At 38.4% G+C, this 20866-nt stretch overlaps 1 protein-coding gene across 7 annotated transcripts in view; it reads right to left on the bottom strand.

Moving 5' to 3' along the window:
- Positions 1-1166: 1166 nt before the first annotated feature.
- Positions 1167-20866, bottom strand: part of MBTPS2 (membrane bound transcription factor peptidase, site 2) — a 93127-nt gene continuing 73427 nt past the window's right edge. For 3 of the 7 annotated variants that reach the window (XM_060407737.1, XM_027963340.2, XM_042242038.1), the window contains 6 exons: positions 20698-20816; positions 19612-19792; positions 11308-11402; positions 10759-10954; positions 5362-5437; positions 1167-4261 (listed from right to left, as the gene is read on the bottom strand). In XM_060407737.1, the coding sequence (XP_060263720.1) occupies positions 4039-4261; positions 5362-5437; positions 10759-10954; positions 11308-11402; positions 19612-19792; positions 20698-20816 (890 nt within the window). In that variant the 3' untranslated portion in view covers positions 1167-4038. Of the gene's footprint in view, positions 10337-10758; positions 10955-11307; positions 11403-19611; positions 19793-20697; positions 20817-20866 lie in introns of all 7 variants that reach the window. The other 4 variants (XR_009598799.1, XM_042242036.2, XM_027963341.3 and 1 more) reach the window with 4 other exon arrangements.

Below are 20866 nucleotides of genomic sequence, written 5' to 3'. Positions count from 1 at the left end.
TTAGCATGGTCTAAACAGCAAGAGTAGCTTGCATATGTGCTGATTTTAAAAGGTTTAGTTTCAATAAGCATATCCACATGCTTTACCTTAAAAATAAATTTGTTACCCAATTCTATTCCAATGGTGAAAATCATTCCCAGAATTCACATAGCTGTGAAATAAAGTTTTTTTTTCCTTCCTGTCTTTGATCACATGTTCAAGTACTTAAAAAGTTAGACTATACTAAAGCATATGTATAGTATTATTTGATGAGTTATTAAAAGAAAACTGGTCTACATTGAATTGTATGCTTTAAACAGCTGAACTTTATAGTGTTTAATTATATCTCAGTAAAGCTGATATATAATCAATCATCTAGTCTTGTGGCTCTTCACTGTAGCATAATGGGGATCAGAGGCAAAGAGGAGGAATGAAATGAGGGCTGACCAATCAGAAGGTGGGTTAAATCCCTAGGCTATTTTTTGGCCCTTAGTAACCAAACAATCGGAGAAGGCAATGGCACCCCACTCCAGTACTCTTGCCTGGCAAATCCCATGGATGAAGGAGCCTGGAAGGCTGCAGTCTATGGGGTCGCTAGGAGTTGGACACGACTGAGTGACTTCACTTTCACGCATTGGAAAAGGAAATGGCAGTGTTCTTGCCTGGAGAATCCCAGGGATGGGGGAGCCTGGTGGGCTGCCGTCTATGGGGTCGCACAGAGTCGGACATGACTGAAGCAACTTAGCAGTAGCAGAAGCCAAAAAATGAGAGGAAGAGAGGGAAGAGGAGAGAGAGAGTGCATGTGTGTGTGTCTGGGAGGTTGGCTCTGTGGACATGGTAGGAAGCACCAGGGCAAAAAGTGAAGAAGAACCAAATATCATAGTTAAAACACTTCTTTTCATGAATTCCTAAAAACATCGCCTAACTTAGAGAAGACTTCTGCCAGACAGTAATGAAACATGATAGTCTTCTTTCCTCATCCATGAATAAGCCATTTCGAAAACAGTAGTGAGAGCACAGGGATTTCACGTTAAAAAGACTTCTGTGATCTGTCAACAACTTTCATATATGATTGCTTAAGTGAAAACTGAGGCTGCGTTTAGAATCAAGAACTTTAAAACATCTAAGATTGTACTGGAACAATTTTGACAGAAAAGAATACAAATTAAAAAAAAAGACAACACATAGATGATAAAACAATGCTGGTACACATTTATTTTTATTGCTAAACATTGTTGAATGCCAGCAACTATGGTATCTTCAAGTTAAACTCAGCTGTAAGATTTATAGAAAAAAATACCTGTGTACCACTAGTATGTGGACATTCAATAAATACCACAGGACAAACTGATGACTAAGAGCCACATACCCATGAAGCCCTTGTTTAAACAATTTACCATTAAAACAGATGACCTATAAGAGCAATTATCAAAAGGTCAAGTTTGACTGCATGTCTTTTCAGAGATGCTGAAAAGGATATATACATTCTTTACAGGTTTTAAGTGATTAAAAACAACCCTCAAAAATGTAGACAATGCAGAGTAGGAACACTGAAAATACAGTTTTACTGTTGAACAAGTGACAACACAACACTTTCTCCAAATCCTTAAAATAATTCATTTTTAAAATGGCTCTACAGAAACCAAAATGAACTATATTCATAAAGATGATAATCTACCAGGGACACAAAGATCTTCCAAGCTATTTTTTTATGTTAACATATATTTACACGAAATATTCAATAACACGTTTTACAGCTTACTTAAATAGGAACATGCTTTTCTAATCCATAAATAACACTAAACATCATTCATTCAACCACATTTATTAAGTAGTTTTGATGTCTCATGCATTGTGCCAGGGATTGAGAGATGAGTATGACATGGTCCTTGCTCTATAAGTGCCCACAATGAGGCTGAAGAGACAACACATAACATTTCCTTTCTTACACAATGAGGCTATTTCTGTAAAAACAGGACTGAACTGCTCAATATCCTAATAGACTGTTCCCAAATTCTGACCTGATGGAGCAGAAGACCAAGGTGTTTAAAAGCCATAAGAAAATGATGTGCTTTTTTTTTTTTTTCATCCAGAGAAAGGAGTTTATGAGTAAGATTTCATCTATTAAATTTTTTTCTGTTTTTTTTTAAAAAAATGATCTGCATGTATATAGCAATTCCACTAGTAAACTGCTTAGTTCATGTAATCAAATCAATAATATAAATATTTCATGATAGTCCCCAAGCTTTAAATAGGTCTGTGCATTACTCTGCTAATATACTTTAATCCTGAAAGACTGTCTGCCTGAGAATAGAACAAATGCTTTTTCCCTAGGATAAACCAATAATTTGTACAGTTTTTAAGTAGTGGTAATTGAGGTCATTTAAAAATATTAAAATTATATTCAATATACAACTTCTCTTCAAGAAGGCAGGCAGATTTATAACACAATCTAAAGTTTCCTTAAAAATGATTAAAAAGTTTTATTGCCTAAGAGCAACTCAGGAATCTGAAAGAGGTGAACCCCATGAATATCTCACTTAGTGAAAAAGTTGGATATATGACTATTGATGTTTTTGAGTATATGAGAGCACAGATTTTTCACCAAAGAAACAGCATGCTCATATAGCTTTAATACCAATAGCTTCACACTGGCCTACTGACTCCCTAGATCCTCCACGGCTGCATCACCAGTCTGAAAGATCTCAAACTAGGCAGGGCTCTTTCGGGCTCGAGTCAGTTACCAGGCTCCAGCAAATCCACATTTGTTTTCACATGTAGCCATTCTCACTCTACTACCAAGTCTTTTGTGGACCCACAGAGGTAGCTTAGGGGAAAGGCAGAAAGGAAGAACTACGTATTTAATTCCCCAACACAGAGAAACATGGAAGACACTGGTGAGGACTGAGTATGCTTCATGGCTTAGAGTAATTGCTTCTTGAAGACAGGGGCCTAGGAGCTAGGTCCAAGGTAGGCCCAGCAGCACAAGAGAAAATGTCTATTCTGGAGCGGTTCCAAGCTTTGAAGTTCGTAGAGAAAGGTAACCAGGGCTGCAGAAGGTTCTGTGATCTGTCTTGTGATCTGCCGCAAGAGCTGCTCAGTTTTGAGGTTCACCCCTAACTGTTTCAAGCTCACATGCTGCAGGTAGGAGATACTTCCTACAGCTCATTCTGAATGTCAAGGCTGCTGCTGCTTTATGAGGGTATGGGGGCACATTATCAAAGAGGCAACTCTTGGGTGGCAAGACATGTCTCATGATATTAGAGTCTACTTCCGAGGTGTTCATTTACTGGGATCATTTAACAAAGATGTTCCCTTTTGCATTGGCAGTTTCTTTTATAGAATCTTATTAATTGTAATCAGACCTCAGTTGTCAAGAGTACAAAACAATGCGTGTGTTAGTTGCTCAGTCGTGTCTGACTCATTGCAACCCCATGGACTGTAGCCTGCCAGGCTCCTCTGTCCATGGGATTTCCCAGGCAAGAATACTGGAGTGGGTAGCCCTTCCCTTCTCCAAGAGATCATCCTGACCCGGGGATTGAACCCAGGTCTCCAGCACTGCAGGCGAATTCTTTAACATCTGAGCCACCAACATACCACTGAATTTTAAAATACTTTCCAACAAGATTAAAGACAAGAAATATAGACCAAGAAAATGCTCACCTTCCCACTTGGCCAAAGTCTGGTCTTCTTCAAATCTGGATTAATGATGCTTTTTCAGGAAGTTTTTTCTCAATTAATCCTACCCAATTCTGTTTTCCTTCACAGTATTTCAATACAGTATATAGCCACACAAAAATGGTTTAACATGAATTTGCACTTGTTTCAATTGTTCCACAAACATCTGAAGTTTGTAGGTTCAGTCTGTAAAACTAATCATGGAGTATGTCTTTCATTTCTTCTGTTTCTCCCCCATCCCAGAGTTTGGATATGCTGAATAAAGGACTTAAAGTTGTTGGCTAAAATGCAATTTTAAGGAATCACTTTTTATTTCATACCAAGTAAGGTTTTCAGTATTATATATTGTAACTCAGAGATTCTATCAGATGAGTCCAAATATTACCGTGCTGTAACCATCCAGAGGCCCAGGGTCACATTGGCAGCCAAAAGTACACTGCCACCAAGCAAGATGAAAAATCCTATCAGATCTTTGACATCATTGTCTCCAATCACTGAGGTAAGAGTAGCATCTAGGAAAGAGTTTAAAATCCACTGTCCGTCCAAAGCAAAGCAGGGCACTGCATTAACAATTGCCAGAGCTCCCGAGAGGGAAATCAGATACCTGGTTGCAATCAGTTAAGGAGCCTACTGTAAGGTCTGCATGCAAAGCCATTTCTAGGAATCAGAAGTGTGTATTTTACGAGGAGTGGATTTGAGATTACAGGTGACTTCTCTCCTTTTTAAAAATCTCTGCCCACCAGTAAATGCTATTGCTTCTCAGACCTCTATTTAAAACAAATGATTTGTATTATTTCAAAGTTAAAAAAACTTGACAAAAAAAATGAAGGCCAACCACCTGTAAACTAAGGCAGTCTGTAACGAATTCCTTGAAAGGCTTTCTCTTTAATGATACAAGAGAAAGGAATATGGAAAGAATAAGAAATGAGGGAAAATTCCTCTTCAATCCTTACAAAGTATAGCTTAGATTTATTAAGATTTTATTCCCTTGAACTCTATTTTATTATCATCTGTAAGACCATAGTGTAACTATCTCTGAGATAAAGCTGCAGTCTACAAGGTACAATTTTGACTGTATCCTTTTTTCAGTAACTCATTTGTTAACTAAAATTTGCTCATTTACTTTCTGTCTCTGTTTTTTTGCAAATCATTAAATAAAGAAATTAAAGATATAAAAGTGACAAAAATAAAGAACCTTTTCAAACTGTTGAAATATATTCAAATTCTATATAATAACCAATTAAAAATCTCTTTATATGCAAACATAATATGCTAAAGAACACATGAGATTCTGTGGAGTGCTGTTTCAGCAGTGGAAATCAGTTTGATGTCCCTTATGCATTCCTCCATTTGGTCAGAGTCAACAGGCTCAGGAGGGGTGGAACATATCGCCTCATTTAGTAGCTGAAGACTTCATCCTTTATAAACATGCTCAAAGGTTTTTAGACCTCTAAACTTCAACTCTCAATTTGTCTTCTAGGTTCTTTCCCTTCCATACCTTAACCTTTCTCTCTTCCCAATCAATCTCTCTTCTTTAACTTCCTAGGTACAATCTGATCTTTCTCAACTCTAAAGTCCATTTTTTTTAATGTGTTAGCTGTAGACTGATACTTGTAAGGTCTATTCAAGCTCTCTAGTCAAGATAAAACTGATCAAGTTCTAAGCAGCACACTTTTAAAATATCTGTCACATCAGAAAGGATACTTGACAAATGTCTCCACAACCACAGGCAGATCTATGCTTAGAAACTTGAAACGTGGGATAAAACTGGTGATGCTCACTAAAAAAGAAAAATAAGAAATAATTAATACTATTTATACAGGTAAGCAACAGAATAATGAATTTTACTATGTGGGTATAGACTGGACTAGCCCATTAACCTGATTTGAGAAAGCCCTACCCAAACATATGCAGACGGGCTTGATGGCCCAACTATAAAAGTAAATCAGTTCTAGAGCAGCTAATAAAAAGAGTGGGATACAGAAATTCATGTCTCAATGTACATTTATATTGTGAGGTGAGACTAGAATAAAAACTGATTATATACCAACTATGACTACCAAATACAGAGAATGACTTTACACTAGAATTTATATCAAGAGTCCTTATCTTTTCAAAGAGGTATAACCTTAAAATCATGTTCACTCCAACTATTATGCAACTTAATCTTTTTTGGTCTCAGTGTTTTCTTCATTGCTAAAACAAGGATTAATACTAGGGGATTTTTAAGATTTCTTTCACTTTGTGGATTCCATTACTCTGTTTTTGTTAAAACACTTAAAAACTTATAATTAAATAGAACTCATAGCACACATTTCTTGAAAATTACCTTGAAGAGGGTTATTTCTACATTTGTTGAGGATGTATATATTATCTGTACTCCAGAGACACCTAGTGTTAAAACAATAAATGAGAAGAATGACCCAAGTTTATCTTAGGATATGACTACAGAGCAATGAGAGAGCCTTTTAAAGAGTAACATAAAACCCACATGTCCCTCAATTGATGAATAAATACAGAAGAAGTAATATATCCATACAATGGAATAGTTCAGTTCAGTTCAGTCGCTCAGTCGTGTCCGACTGTTTGCGACCCCATGAATCGCAGCACGCCAGGCCTCCCTGTCCATCACCAACTCCCAGAGTTCACTCAGACTCACGTCCATCGAGTCAGTGATGCCATCCAGCCATCTCATCCTCTGTTGTCCCCTTTTCCTCCTGCTCCCAATCCCTCCCAGCATCATGGTGTTTTCCAATGAGTCAACTCTTCGCATGAGGTGGCCAAAGTACTGGAGCTTCAGCTTTAGCATCATTCCTTCCAAAGAACACCCAGGACCTATCTCCTTCAGAATGGACTAGTTGGACCTCCCTGCAGTCCAAGGGACTCTCAAGAGTCTTCTCCAACACCACAGTTCAAAAGCATCAATTCTTCGGTGCTCAGCTTTCTTCACAGTCCAACTCTCACATCCATACATGACCACAGGAAAAACCATAGCCTTAACTAGACGGACCTTTGTTGGCAAAATAATGTCTCTGCTTTTCAATATGGAATATTACTTCACCATAAAAAAGGAATGATGCACCAACACAAACTACAACATGGACAGACCTTGAAAACACTATGCTAAGGCGAAGAAGCCAATCACAAAATATTCTATTTATAGGAAATGTGTGGAAACAGGCAAATTTACAGAAACAGAAAGTAGATTAAGTGGTTGCCAAGGGATGGGGTAGGTGGGTCTTGAGAAGTAGAATAGGTTCCTAATGGGTATAGGCTTTTTTTGGAGTGATGAAAAAATACTGGAACTAGATTGTGGTGATGGTTCCACAACTCTGAATATATTAAACACTGCTGCTAAGTTGCTTCAGTCGTATCTGACTCTATGTGACCCCCATAGACGGCAGCCCACCAGGTTCCCCTGTCCCTGGGATTCTCCAAGCAAGAACACTGGACTGGGTTGCCATTCCCTTCTCCAATGCATGAAAGTGAAAAGTGAAAGTGAAGTTGCTTAGTCGTGTCCGACTCTTAGTGACCTCATGGACTGCAGCCTACCAGGCTCCTCCGTCCACGGGATTTTCCAGGCAAGAGTACTAGAGTGAGTTGCCATTATCTTCTCCAATATTAAACACTACTGAATTGTATATTTTAAACGGGTAAATTATATGATATGTGAATTATATTTTAGTAAAAGTTATTAAAAAGAGAACATATAAAATCTTATACACCAAAGTAAGTTAGACTGTATGATCTTGGTTCAGTTCAGTTGCTCAGTCATGTCCGACTCTTTGCAACCCCATGGACTGTAGCACGCCAGGCTTCCCTGTCCATCACCAACTCTTGGAGCTTGCTCAAACTCATATGTCCATCAAGTCGGTGATGCCATCCAACCATCTCATCCTCTGTTTTCCCCTTCTCCTCCTGCCTTCAATCCTTCCCAGCATCAGGGTCTTTTCAAATGAGTCAGTTCTTTGCATCAGATGGCCATAGTATTAGAGCTTTAGCATCAGCATCAGCCCTTCAAATGAATATTCTGGACTGATTTCCCTTAGGATGGACTGGTTGGATCTCCTCACAGCCCAGTTCAGTTAGTTCAGATCAGTCACTCAGTCTTGTCTGACTCTTTGCGACCCCATGAACCACAGCATGCCAGGCCTCCCTGTCCATCACCAACTCCCAGAGTCCACCCAAACCAATGTCCATTGAGTCGGTGATGCCATCTAACCATCTCATCCTCTGTTGTCCCCTTCTCCTCCTGCCCTCAATCTTTCCCAGCATCAGGGTCTTTTCAAATGTGTCAGCTCTTTGCATCAGGTGGTCAAAGTATTGGAGTTTCAGCTTCAGCATCAGTCCTTCCAATGAACACCCAGGACTGATCTCTTTAAGATGGACTGGTTGGATCTCCTTGCAGTCCAAGGGACTCTCAAGAGTCTTCTCCAACACCACAGTTCAAAAGCATTAATTCTTCGGTGCTCAGCTTTCTTCACAGTCCAACTCTCACATTCATACATGACCACTGGAAAAACCATAGCCTTGAGTAGACGGACCTTTGTTGGCAAAGTAATGTCTCTGCTTTTCAATATGCTGTCTAGGTTGGTCATGACTTTCCTTCCAAGGAGTTCAGTTCAGTTGCTCAGTCGTGCCCGACTCTTTGCGACCCCATGAATCGCAGGCGCCAGGCCTCCCTGTCCATCACCAACACCCGGAGTTCACTTAAACACATGTCCATCGAGTTGGTGATGCCATCTAACCATCTCATCCTCTGTTTTCCCCTTCTCCTCCTGCACCCAATCCCTCCCAGCATCAGGGTCTTTTCCAATGAGTCAACTCTTTGCATGAGGTGGCCAAAGTATTGGAGTTTCAGCTTTAGCATCAGTCCTTCCAATGAACACCCAGGACTGATCTCCTTTAGAATGGACTGGTTGGACCTCCTTGCAGTCCAAGGGACTCTCAAGAGTCTTCTCCAACATCACAGTTTCAAAGCTTCAATTCTTCGGTGCTCAGCTTTCTTCACAGTCCAACTCTCACATCCATACATGACCACTGGAAAAACCATAGCCTTGACTAGATGGACCTTTGTTGGCAAAGTAATCTCTCTGTTTCTTAATATGCTATCTAGGTTGGTCATAACTTTTCTTCCAAGGAGTAAGCATCTTTTAATTTCATGGCTACAATCACCATCTAGTGTGTGAGATGAGTGCAACTGTACGGTAGTTTGAGTATTCTTCGGCATTGCCTTTCTTTGGGATTGGAATGAAAACTGACCTTTTCTAGTCTTGTGGCCACTGCTGAGTTTTCCAAATTTGCTGGCATATTTAATGCAGCACTTTCACAGCGTCATCTTTCAGGATTTGAAATAGCTCAACTGGTATTCCATGCTTGCACTCCAAGGGACTCAAGAGTCTTCTCCAACACCACTATTCAAAAGCATCAATTCTTTGGTGCTCAGCTTTCTTTATGGTCCAACTCTCACATGCATTCACGACTACTGGAAAAACCACAGCCTTGACTATATGGATCTTTGTTGGCAAAGTGTTGTCTCTGCTATGCTGTCTAGGCTTGTCATAGCTTTTCTTCCAAGGAGCAAGCATCTTTTAATTTCATGGTTGTAGTCACTATCTGCAGTGATTTTGGAGCCCCCCAAAATAAAGTCTGTCACTGCTTCCATTGTTTCCCCATCTATTTGCCATGAAGTGATGGGACCGAATGCCATGATCTTCATTTTTGGAATGTTGCATTTTAAGCCAGCTATTTCACTCTCCTCATTCACTCTCATCAAGAGGCTCTTCAGTTCCTCTTCCCTTTCTGCCATAAGGGTGATATCATCTGCATATCTGAGGTTGTTGATATTTCTCCCTGCAATCCTGATTCCAGCTTGTGCTTCATCCAGCCCAGCATTTCACATGATGTACTCTGCATAAAAGTTAAACAAGCAGGATGACAATATACAACCTTGACATACTCCTTTCCCAAGTTGGAACCAATCCATTTTTCCATGCCCGGTTCTAACTGTTGCTTCTTGATCTGCATACACGTTTCTCAGGAGGCAGGTAAGGTGGTCTGATATTACTATCTCTTGAAGAATTTTCCACAGTTTGTTGTGATCCACACAGTCAAAGGCTTTGGCGTAGTCAATGAAGCAGATGTTTTTCTGGAACTCTCTTGCTTTTTCTATTATCCAACAGATTTTGGCAATTTGATCTCTGGTTCCTCTGCCTTTTCTAAATCCAGCTTGAACATCTGGAAGTTCTTGGTTCATGTACTGTTGAAGTCTGGCTTGGAGAATTTTGAGCATTACTTTGCTAGCGTGTGAGATGAGTGCAAATGTGCAGTAGTTTGAACATCCTTTGGCATTACCTTTCTTTGGGACTGGAATGAAAACTGACCTCTTCCAGTCCTCTGGCCACTGCTAAGTTTTCCAAACTTGCTGGTGTATTGAGTGCAGCACTTTCACAGCATCATCTTTTAGGATTTGAAATAGCTCAGCTGGAATTCCGTCACCACCACTTGACTTTGCACTTCAGGATGTCTGGCTCTAGATGAGTGATCACAGCATCGTGGTTATCTGGGTCATTAGGATCTTTTTTGCATAGTTCTTCTGTATGATCTTGAGCCATATGGACAAGCTATATGTTTAATCCAATCATGTTGCCACTGTTAAAGCATTTACGCTGGTCTGATTCTGAAATTATATTCATATAAAATTCATGTGTTATTCACAAATTACTTTATCATCATTATCACTATGATTACTGGCATTCTCTGGCATATGCTATTCTTGCTACTGATTTGGGAGCTTGGAGAAATTTAATAAACACTCAGAGATTATCTGAGAGGTCATCTATGTAACTTGGACATAAATGATAGTGAAGAAAAAATATGTCTTTCTCCATAAGTAGACATGGGGTTCAGCTCCATCTTGCTTTATAAATTCAGATTATTTTCCTACTGCTTAAATTTCATTTAATGCTTAAGAACAAGTTAACAAGATTTTAAAAAGTGATCAAACAAATGAAATTAATGCAAGGTGTGTACTGAGTCTCTACCAGTAAAAATATAGGCCATCACAGCGATATTCTGAGGGTCTACCACAATAAAACCCACCTGTGTAGTGAAGGTGCAGCGGATGTCCTACATATAACATATCAATTTGAGGTGGGTGTTTCACTTTTATTAAGCGTGTATGAGTTTCCAAAGAAGGTATTATACAGAAACTTGAACTTGAGCTTTTCTTACAGTCTTTATTGGTTCTACAGACTTGGGTGGCTTCAACTGCTTTCCGGGCAGGTAGACATGTATGCTAGGGACAGAACATCAATTAGTCAATGCTAAAAATGATTCATTAACAAGCAAAACACCAAGTTAAATTCTTTCAGTATCTTTTATGTCACCAAACATATTAGGAATGAAGTTCAATAAAGGAAATACCATTCATGTATATCTACTATAAATTAGATTATTCTACTCTGGCCAAATAAGATATTATTATTATAAACATTTTAAAGATTCTCAGATGAAATATGACATGTGAAATGTAGAGATCTTAATAAAATGGTGTAAACCAAAAGGGCAATGTTTTCAAGGATTCCATTTCAGTTCTACATGATTATATAATTATATCAGGCAGTCAAGACTGTTTCAAAGATAACTTACCAAACGCTTATTAAAATTATTTCTATAGGAAAAGCAAACATCTGTAAGGCTGTGATTGTTACAGCATTCAGTCGAACCGTCTAGCCGTTTGTATGCTTAAAGAGAAATGGTTTATTAAAATCTGTTATTAAAAGAAGTACACAATGCACAGAAGTACATTTGTAATAAGAATTTTGCTTCCAAGACAAAAAGAATTAAGTAAAATGCATATGAACTCAGAAACAACTGTATAACTGACAGTTCAGATTGCTGGCTACTTGCTGCAGAGTTTGATTTTACATTACAAAAAGAGATACATCGAAGTTGAATCAAGAAGCAGCAATGACCACAGCTTAGCTGTCTTCACATAAACTTACCCACTCAGAAAGCTGGAGTGCCAGGGTCTCAGTAGGTTTTGCAGTAACTCCAGCTGGTCAAGCACAAATACTTAATGAGCTACTTTTAGATGACCTAATGCTGTTGATCCAGTATCACTATAGAACTCCTGCACTGTGGTGTTAGCAGAGTGAGCAAGAGGATGCCTAAGAGACTCTCATCCTGAAGGACATCTCTATCATATCAAATATCTATTCCACCTCCAGGCTTATCTTCAGGTTTTCCCCACAGAACTGGGGCAGTCCAATTTGACCACACAGATGTGCACATATTTGCTTGCATACTAGTAACCCAGTTATTCATGGAAGGCAATGGGAAAAGGGCAACTATTCCCATTAGTCATTTACTTTTTCAAGTTCTTTGGTAGACTGCTTCATTGTATCTAGGGGAGAATAAGGAAGTTAAATCACTCATACAGCTGGGACAGAATTTTTTTTTCCTATCCATTTATTTTGGAAGGTTTCCTGCATTCAGCACATCAAACTTGTAGAGCAAAACTGATGGGTGGCAAGGACCAATTAAAGGCTCCCCAGGTGGCTCAGTGGTAAAGAATTTGCCTGCAATGCAGGAGACGTGGGTTCGATCCCTGGGTGGGGATGATCCCCTTGAGAAGAAAATGGCAACCCACTTCAGTATTTTTGCCTGGAGAATCTCATGGACAGAGAAGCCTGGTGGCCTACAGTCCACGGGGTCACAAAAAACCTGATTTCCAATACTACAAAAAGCTTTCCTATTAACAAGAGTGTCTTTAGGAGTCCTAGCATGAAAATGTCGGAGAAGGCAATGGCAACCTACTCCAGTAATCTTGCTGGCAAGTCCCATGGATGGAGGAGCCTGGTAGGCTGCAGGCCATGGGGTCGCTAGGAGTCAGACAAGACTGAGGGACTTCACTTTCACTTTTCACTTTCATTCATTGGAGAAGGAAATGGCAACCCACTCCAGTGTTCTTGCCTGGAGAATCTCATGGACAGAGAAGCCTGGTGGGCTGCCATCTCTGGGGTCGCACAGAGTTGGACATGACTGAAGCGACTTAGCAGCAGCAGCAGCAGCATGAAAATGATTGTTGATAGGCAATCTGACTTTATAAGGATTTTTATTTCAGGCAAAGATTTTTTTGTTTTTAAATCTTTCTTTTCTAGATTATTTGATTAGATTGGATCTCCTTAAACACAAATTGCTGCCGACATGAAGAGCAAAACACAGGTGAAGTAAACTAACAGATGCACCAATTTCTCCTCTGCAATGGCTGGCTGTGCGGGTGGTTTTGCTTTGTTTTCTTACCATAACTGAATGGGTATTTAAATTCTGGGTGATGAGTAATATTTAAAATATGAAACCAAACTATGAGCAGCTAATGGCACAAACTCGTGCCTATAATCACTCATCAGCCCTAATGGTAAACTCTAAGGTAAAAAGGTGTTTAGAATTAAAAAAAGAAATCAATCCAGGCAAAAGTCCTCAGCATGCTCTCTAATCAGTTGCCAAGTCACACCAATATTTACCTCATTATTCTTCTCTTTATCTATTCCCACTAAAGGGTAGACTTCAATTCTTTCTCACTTGACCCATTTGAAGAGAATTTTAATACATCTATTTTACCACCAACCTGATTTATAAACTTGTCCTAGATACTGAATGCTTCAGATTAACATTCCAACGTAAAACTCTGAGAATGTAGCTCTTTTATTTAATAATTTAAATTTTCAAAGACCCTGCATTGCTTCCAAATAAAGCCCTTCATAGCCTAAAACAAAGATTTCTATTTTTTTTTAAATTACCTTATCTCATACTCTTCGCTTGCTGAACCAAATCATTAGCAGTTCCCTGATCTGTGGTGCCAAGATTCATTTATAACAGTCTCTTGAAATTAAACTCACTGTTGAGGACCAGCTTAAGAGTTGCTGTTATGAAACATGTCCTCATCTTTTCAGTCAAGACCAACTGCCATCAACTCTCACAACTCCCAATATCTCTCATCATTCCTTATATTTAACTTTGTACTGTAATGTGGACATGGTCTATTTCTTCGATTAGACTGTAAGGTCTATGAAGGAAAGGTTTCAGTATTTTATGTAAGGTGGATAGCTCAATATGCACTGAATACATAGATGATGTTCTATGCTACTTGCCTTTATATCAGTAATGATTTTTAAAAATTTACCTCTGATGCTTGATACTTAGCTTTTCATGGAGGAGTGTCAGCAACAGAGAACTGAAAGTCAATAATTTGATATCACTGTTGATATGGCATGTCTAATAAAAAGCTTAAAGTGGATAGTATGTGGAAAAAATTGGAAATTGGAAAAATTGGAAATTGGAAATGGTGGGGACCGTGATGAATTAGAGAATACATACCCTATTCTAAGTAGTGTAAGCAGCCAGGCCACTTGACTTGGGACTGAGGGTCAAGAGATGATCCATTTTATTTCAAGATAAATACAAAGTCTGGACTCTCATGAGAAACTTTTTCTTTTTTTGGCTGGGCTTCAAGGCATGTGAGATCTTAGTTCCCTGACCAGGGATTGAACCCACGCCCCCTACAGTGGTAGTGTGGAGACTTAACCACTGGACTGCCAGGCAAGTCAAATCATACACATGTGCCAAGGCTGGATTTGGCCTCTACCGTATCACTAATATGTGACCTCTGGGTTATGGCTTCTTCTTATGGTGATTAATCCAATCAAAACACAAATCAATGGCTGTGGCTGCCCTGAAGATGAAGTACCTCCTGAAATATGGAATTTTCCATTTAAAGAGTTTAATATTTTGTTATCATGTGAGAAGTAAACTGTGACATTTCTGTTTATCAATTTAAAAAATATATATGTTTAAAAATATTTTTTTATTTTACAATCTTTTCTACTGGGTCACATTAAAGGACAAGTCACTTAATTTCTGTGACTCAATTCTTTTTTTTTTTTTTTTCCAATTCTTAACGTATACAACAGGGACGCCAAAGGTAATTTTCACATTACTATACTGCTATCAACATGAGGGGCCTCCCAGGTGGCTTAGTGGTAAAAAAACCTGCTTGCTAAGCAGGAGACATGGGTACGATCCCTGGGTTGGGAAGATCCCCTGGAGAAGGAAATGGCAACCCACTCCAGTATTCTTGTCTGGGAACTCCCATGGACAGAAGAGCCTGGCAGGTTATACTCCATGGGGTCGCAAAGAGTCAGACACCACTAAGCATGCACACACGCATCAACACGAGAGCCTGATTCAATTCTACATTGGAAGGCATATTCAAGACTGCAGTGGGGGGACTTCCTTGGTGGTCCAGTGGTTAAGATTCCGTGCTTCCATTGCGGGTGGCTCAGGTTCGATCCCTGACTGGGGAACTAAGATTCCATAAGCTGTACAGCCAAAAAAAAGAGAGAATGCAATGGGAAGTCCCAGAAGCTTTCTTGGCTTCGATTTAACTGTAGGAGATTAGAATTGTCCCTTAAATCTTCCCAGATGGGGAAACAACTAGGAAAATTAAGACCAGATTAGTCTCACAATTCCACTACAGGGAGAACCTATATATTTTGAATGTACCCTAAGATATTTGTAGATATAGTCTAGTCTTCAAAGGATGGTCTAAACCAGAGGTTATTTTAGAATAAGGTTGGAAGGAAGAAACTTTTCCAGTCTATAGTTCAGTCTTCACTACCTTCTACATCACTAAAATGAACTGAACAATTTTCTTACCCTAGTTTAATAAATATTTAACTGTAACTAGAGTTCCAATATAGGCAGGCAAACCTATTTATTCTTGGTTTTATAGAATTTATACCAGCACCACCTAGTAAAAAACAGTTTAAAAAATTATAAACACACACACACACACTCTCTCTTTTCAATGGATAAGAGCAAAGAAACCTTGACCCTACCTTGATACTCACAATGGGAGAACATACACCTTTTCTCTGAACATGAGAGATTTGGGCATAAAAACAATCTGGGTACTCAAACTGTATGGAAAAGATTTCCAGAGTTTTCCTTACATTATCTTAAACCAGGTCAGGAATGGTCTTTTCTCACTTTAGTTAAAGATGCATAATACAGGACAACACTCCCTTTGCCAGGCAGTTATACGTATATGCCCTCACCTCCTCTGAACAGGAATGTAAGAATCAAAGATTTTAAAATTAAAAAAAATAAAATAAAATAAAATAAAACTCAGCTAGGCTGTCGTCTCCTTCATAAAAAAAAAAAAGGAATATAGGTTATTCAAAGAGGCTGCAGGAGTCTGGGCTCACAGAATAATTTTAGGTAGTAGTTGCCTTTAGTATTCAATCTCACACTTTTTAAAAATGCAGCTCAAATACTCAAGACAACACTTACAAAAAAGAAAAAAGGAACTTAGCTTTAGGCATATATGAAGTGTCCCCTCAAACTAAAGAAAGAGAATGCAAGCTGCTTGTTAGAAAATAGTCCAAAGGGACTCCCCTGGTGGTCCAGTGGTTAAGACTCTGTGCTTCTACTGCAGACGGTGCAGATATGAGTCCTGCTTGTGGAACTAACAGGCCATGCAGTGAGGCCAAAAATATGTCCCCCTAAAAGAACCAAACTAGTTCTTGTCTGTAACTTTTAGTTCCATTCAAATGGAACTAATGGCAGGTTTGAATATGAACAGGGGAAAAGTTTGTTCTGTTCTGACTCAGAATGAAAGGAGAGATCTATTCTAGGTACAAAGGTCTCCAAGCCCTCACCCAGCATCCTTTCTGGGCTTCCTGGAAAGACCATTCAATCTCCAAGGAGTGTGGGACAAGCTCATTAGGCTTACTCCATGCACTAAGGGCAGACATAGAATAAACCCAGCCTTGGCTCTGTTGATGCCGCTCCTAGGTTAGCAGGTTAATGTTTAAAAAAGGAAAGGATCGACAGAAGAAAAACAGAAGGTCCCAACAATTTCATAAAATGAATGGTCATTTCATGTAGATTTACCACATTTTTTAAAATTTGCCAGAAATCCACCTGTTAACATTTAAAGGAGAACATCTAGTATGCTTAATATCTTAGGGAATAGCTTTACAAATCTAATAATACACCTAGGAAAGTCAGGGTATGAAATAAGGCCAGAAATGATTGCTGGGACAGCTTATGGGCACTTTCAGGGTCAGATCTTTTCAAAGTGGCTTTACTGTTTTGAAGTGGTATAAATTCTTAAAATTTTAATTGTGCATACCTAATTTTATTCTAAATTGAGTATCAATTATTTTTGGATTATAGGTTACCTTATATTACCATATTTGGCTATATTTATGCTCTCAATTATAATGTACGGTAACAAATGTACCTGCTGCTGCTGCTGCTGCTAAGTCACTTCAGTCGTGTCCGACTCTGTGCGACCCCATAGACAAAAGCCCACCAGGCTCCGCCGTCCCTGGGATTCTCCAAGCAAGAACACTGGAGTGGGTTGCCATTTCCTTCTCCAATGCATGAAAGTGAAAAGTGAAAGTGAAGTTGCTCAGTCGTGTCTGACTCTTTGCGGACCCCATGGACTGCAGCCTACCAGGCTCCTCTGTCCATGGGATTTTCCAGGCAAGAGTACTGGAGTGGGGTGCCATTGCCTTCTCCAAACAAATGTACCTAGATACATGTAAAACAATATCAATCCGTAGCTTTCTTAAATGTCCAAGCCTGTCATTTAAATTAATCTAGTATATTATTTTAAGTTATATTTACAGTCATTAAGATTTCTGCAATCTGGCTAAGTATAGGCACTCCATTAAAAAATGATTAAATGAAGGTACAGGTTTATCAGATACAGTCACAATATAAAATCAACAAGTATCCTAATGCAGTCACTTCTAAGGAGATGAAATATATACTGAAGAACTATTATATGGGGATTGATTTTTTTTTATTAGTGTGGGAGTGCGGTAAACCTGCTTTGGGTTTTTAAGTAAATACCTCCAAAATGTAGCATAGGATCCATAATAGTGAAATACTCAAAAAGTTAATAAGGAAAGAATTCTGGAGTATTTCAAGAAAAATTTCACTTCCATTCTGTTTGCCAGGAAAAGACTAACTATCAACATTGAAACATAGATATCCTAAATAAAATGATTTTATTGGAGAGAAATTTTATTTGATAACGATGTCATTTTGGCTTTGGTAATTCAATACTAGTTATACCAAATTTAGACAAACTTGAGGAAAATGATAAAGGACTTAAGTATGAAATAATGGATTCTTCTCTTACAGAAGAAGATACTGTGGATTATATACCTATTTGAAAAGATGCAATACATGGAAAAGCATGAGATGCAATTTGAAGTACTGAGTGCTACCTAGGTATTTTTGCCCTTGTCAAAAGTGGATGCTGAATCTAATCAAGTCTCTAGACCTAACTACCACCTATAGGAAATGTGGGGGATACTTGAACATGTTAATGATAAATTTGACAAAACAAATGACTCAGTTTCTTTAACAAATGATTTTTTTAAAACAGTGTCAGAGGGAATTGTTAAAAGACATACCATCCAACTGAAACCAACTGTAAAAAAGAAAAAAAAACAGGGAAGTGTGACTACCAATTAGATATTAGGAATTATTGTTAATTTTGTTAGGTGTGATAATAGTACTGTGGTCATGTCTAAAAGGTCATCATCTATTAAAGATATGCTGAGGTTTATGAGTGAAATCACAGGATACCTGGAATGTGCTTTCAAATATTTCCTTTAAAGGTGGACAGGCTGGATGAAAAAGTTGGCAAAGTGTTGATAATTGCTGAAGCTGGGAGAAGGATGCATGAGGTTTCATTTATATTACTCTGCCTCTTTCTTTTTGGCCACAAGGCATGACATGCAGGATCTTAGTTTCCCCAACAGGGATTGAACCCACATCCTCGGCAGTGAAAGCATAGAGTCCTAACCACTGGACCTCCAGGGAATTCCCTATACTATTTTCTTGACAATTATTTATGTGTGAAAAGTTTTTGCAATAAAAAGAGCTCTTAAAAATGAGTTAGAGGGGCTTCCTTGGTGTTTCAGCGGCTAAGACCCCAAGCTCCCAAAGAAGGGGTCCTGAGTTCAATCTCTGGTGGGGAAACTAGATCCCACATGCTCCAACTGAGTTTGCATGCAGCAAATAAAGATATTGTGTGCCACAACTAAGACCCAGTATGCCAAACAAATAAAAATTAATCTTAAATAATAGGTTATACATGGAAGATTACATATGAAAAAAAATTTAAACCAGTTCTTACTACTTTGCCACTTTACACATGGTACTTTAATAAAATTATTTTTAATAATTAATCATATTTCTTAACCCCAGTAGATATATAAAAGTACTCAGGAATTTCTTGATTTAAAAATGTGAGTATAATTTGCACTTTCCAACACTTTCAATAATTTGGACCCCCAGGGTTTTGTATTAAGAGTTGGGAGACTGATTTTCCAGAGATGGAAGAGCTGAAAATACATTTGGCAGCTTCTGAAGGTAAACTTGCTTCACTCTGCTGCCTCCAAGACAGAACAACAGATCTGACTTCAGGAAGTATTTCTGGACATCAAGATGATTTTCTCTGGACACCTGCCACACAAAAAAACCCTATCCCAAATAGCTTTGGACATGCCACCATCCACATAGCACAAGGGTATTTAATCACTGGAATTTAGTTAATTGGTTATGTTTGAGCTTGAACGCTGACTAAACACAAGTGTTATCTAAATGCTGAATTAGATTCTAGAGTTCTGAAAATCAAAGATGAAATTTATTAGAAGTTCAACAACAAAATATAATAGACAAAACATACATATTATTATCTAACTTACCAAGAAGGATGTTTACTCGTTTAGGCCTATTATTACTTTACTGATTTGTTTAAAGGAAGTTAGAACAAAATAAATCTATACACATAATCTAAGAATTAACGAATGGCAAGGACTGCTGCTTGCAGTCCTAAATTATATCATACTAAGAAAATATACATACCTCTAACTGGGAAGCTTAACTGCTGCAAAGTTGATGCACTTATACAGTAACCAATTTGGGGTTCATAGGTGATGGTATCCAGGCATTCATTCCAATCTTGTACATTGGTAACAGGACAATCCTGTAGATGGGTGACAAGGTCTCCCACAAAAAGGCCTCTGGGTCCAATTGCAGGTGAGTCCTTGGTAAGAGGGCAGAACCAAATCAGAAAATGTGTGAAGACAAGCTATGATTAATCTGAGCAAATAATAAAGACACTGAATTAAGTAGACAGTTTTGAATAATGCAAAAATCATCCAGCTTTGAATCCATGATGTATAGTCCTAGAAAAATAACAAAATAAAACCCAACAATTATACTTTTCATACTTCACTAAGACTTTGAATTTTTTGCAACTGAAAAAACAAACAAACCTCACTCACCAACAGTTAAGATTAAAATGACAGTTTTCCCCAAGCTGCTAATTAAAATTTTTTGTGAAAGTGGTTGCCAGAATGCCTTCATTTTCCTATATCACCAAGGGAGAAAATGATAAGACAAGACCTTATCTAAACACAGTCCCAAATATGCAGACAATACTGTCAGCACATCAGTATGTGAGTCAGTTGTTCACAAAGGTAATTTTTCTCTTCCCAAAGTGCGAAGAGACGACTTGACACCATCATAGTAGTCTAAGGGAGTGAAAGACAGAGTTGAAGACATTAATAACTTAAAACTCCCATGAAATGTTCTGGCTGGCTAGCTTAGGTTTCATCTTTCTTACTTCTTAGGAATAAAGACATTTGACTCAAAAGCACAATTATGAAACAAACAGTAAAGGTAAATGATGCATTTTATCAACAAATTACAGGTAGAAAATCTTGATATCATTCTTGTAACTCAGAACAGAAACAATTTTCAGTATTTTAAAAGAGCCAGTGTGTTTCACAAAACTATTTCTTCCATTTGAAAGGATTACTATAATTTCTTTAGGAAAAACTGAACATTCTGTACACGAGAGGAATCTGAACAAAAGTTCCTGACATAAAATGCTAAGTGTTACTTCACAAAATCTGGTGGAATACCCTAGACAATCTTATCATTTACCTCAGCAACTTCAGTGATAAGCACCCCAACTCCAGTGTAGTAAAACGGCAAGAGAATTACAGGAAGGAGAATAAGAGCTAAAATGCCCAGGAGTGCAAGGATGAAGTTATGCCAGATACCTGAAAAGAGGGGACAAAAAGAATAAGTTCAACCAGGGGCAGGGTAGCTG

This window comes from Ovis aries, chromosome X, assembly GCF_016772045.2.
Source record: "Ovis aries strain OAR_USU_Benz2616 breed Rambouillet chromosome X, ARS-UI_Ramb_v3.0, whole genome shotgun sequence".
Taxonomy (NCBI): Eukaryota; Metazoa; Chordata; class Mammalia; order Artiodactyla; family Bovidae; genus Ovis; species Ovis aries.
The sequence above is the reverse complement of the archived record's forward strand: the minus strand, read 5'-3'. Positions and strand labels throughout refer to the sequence as shown.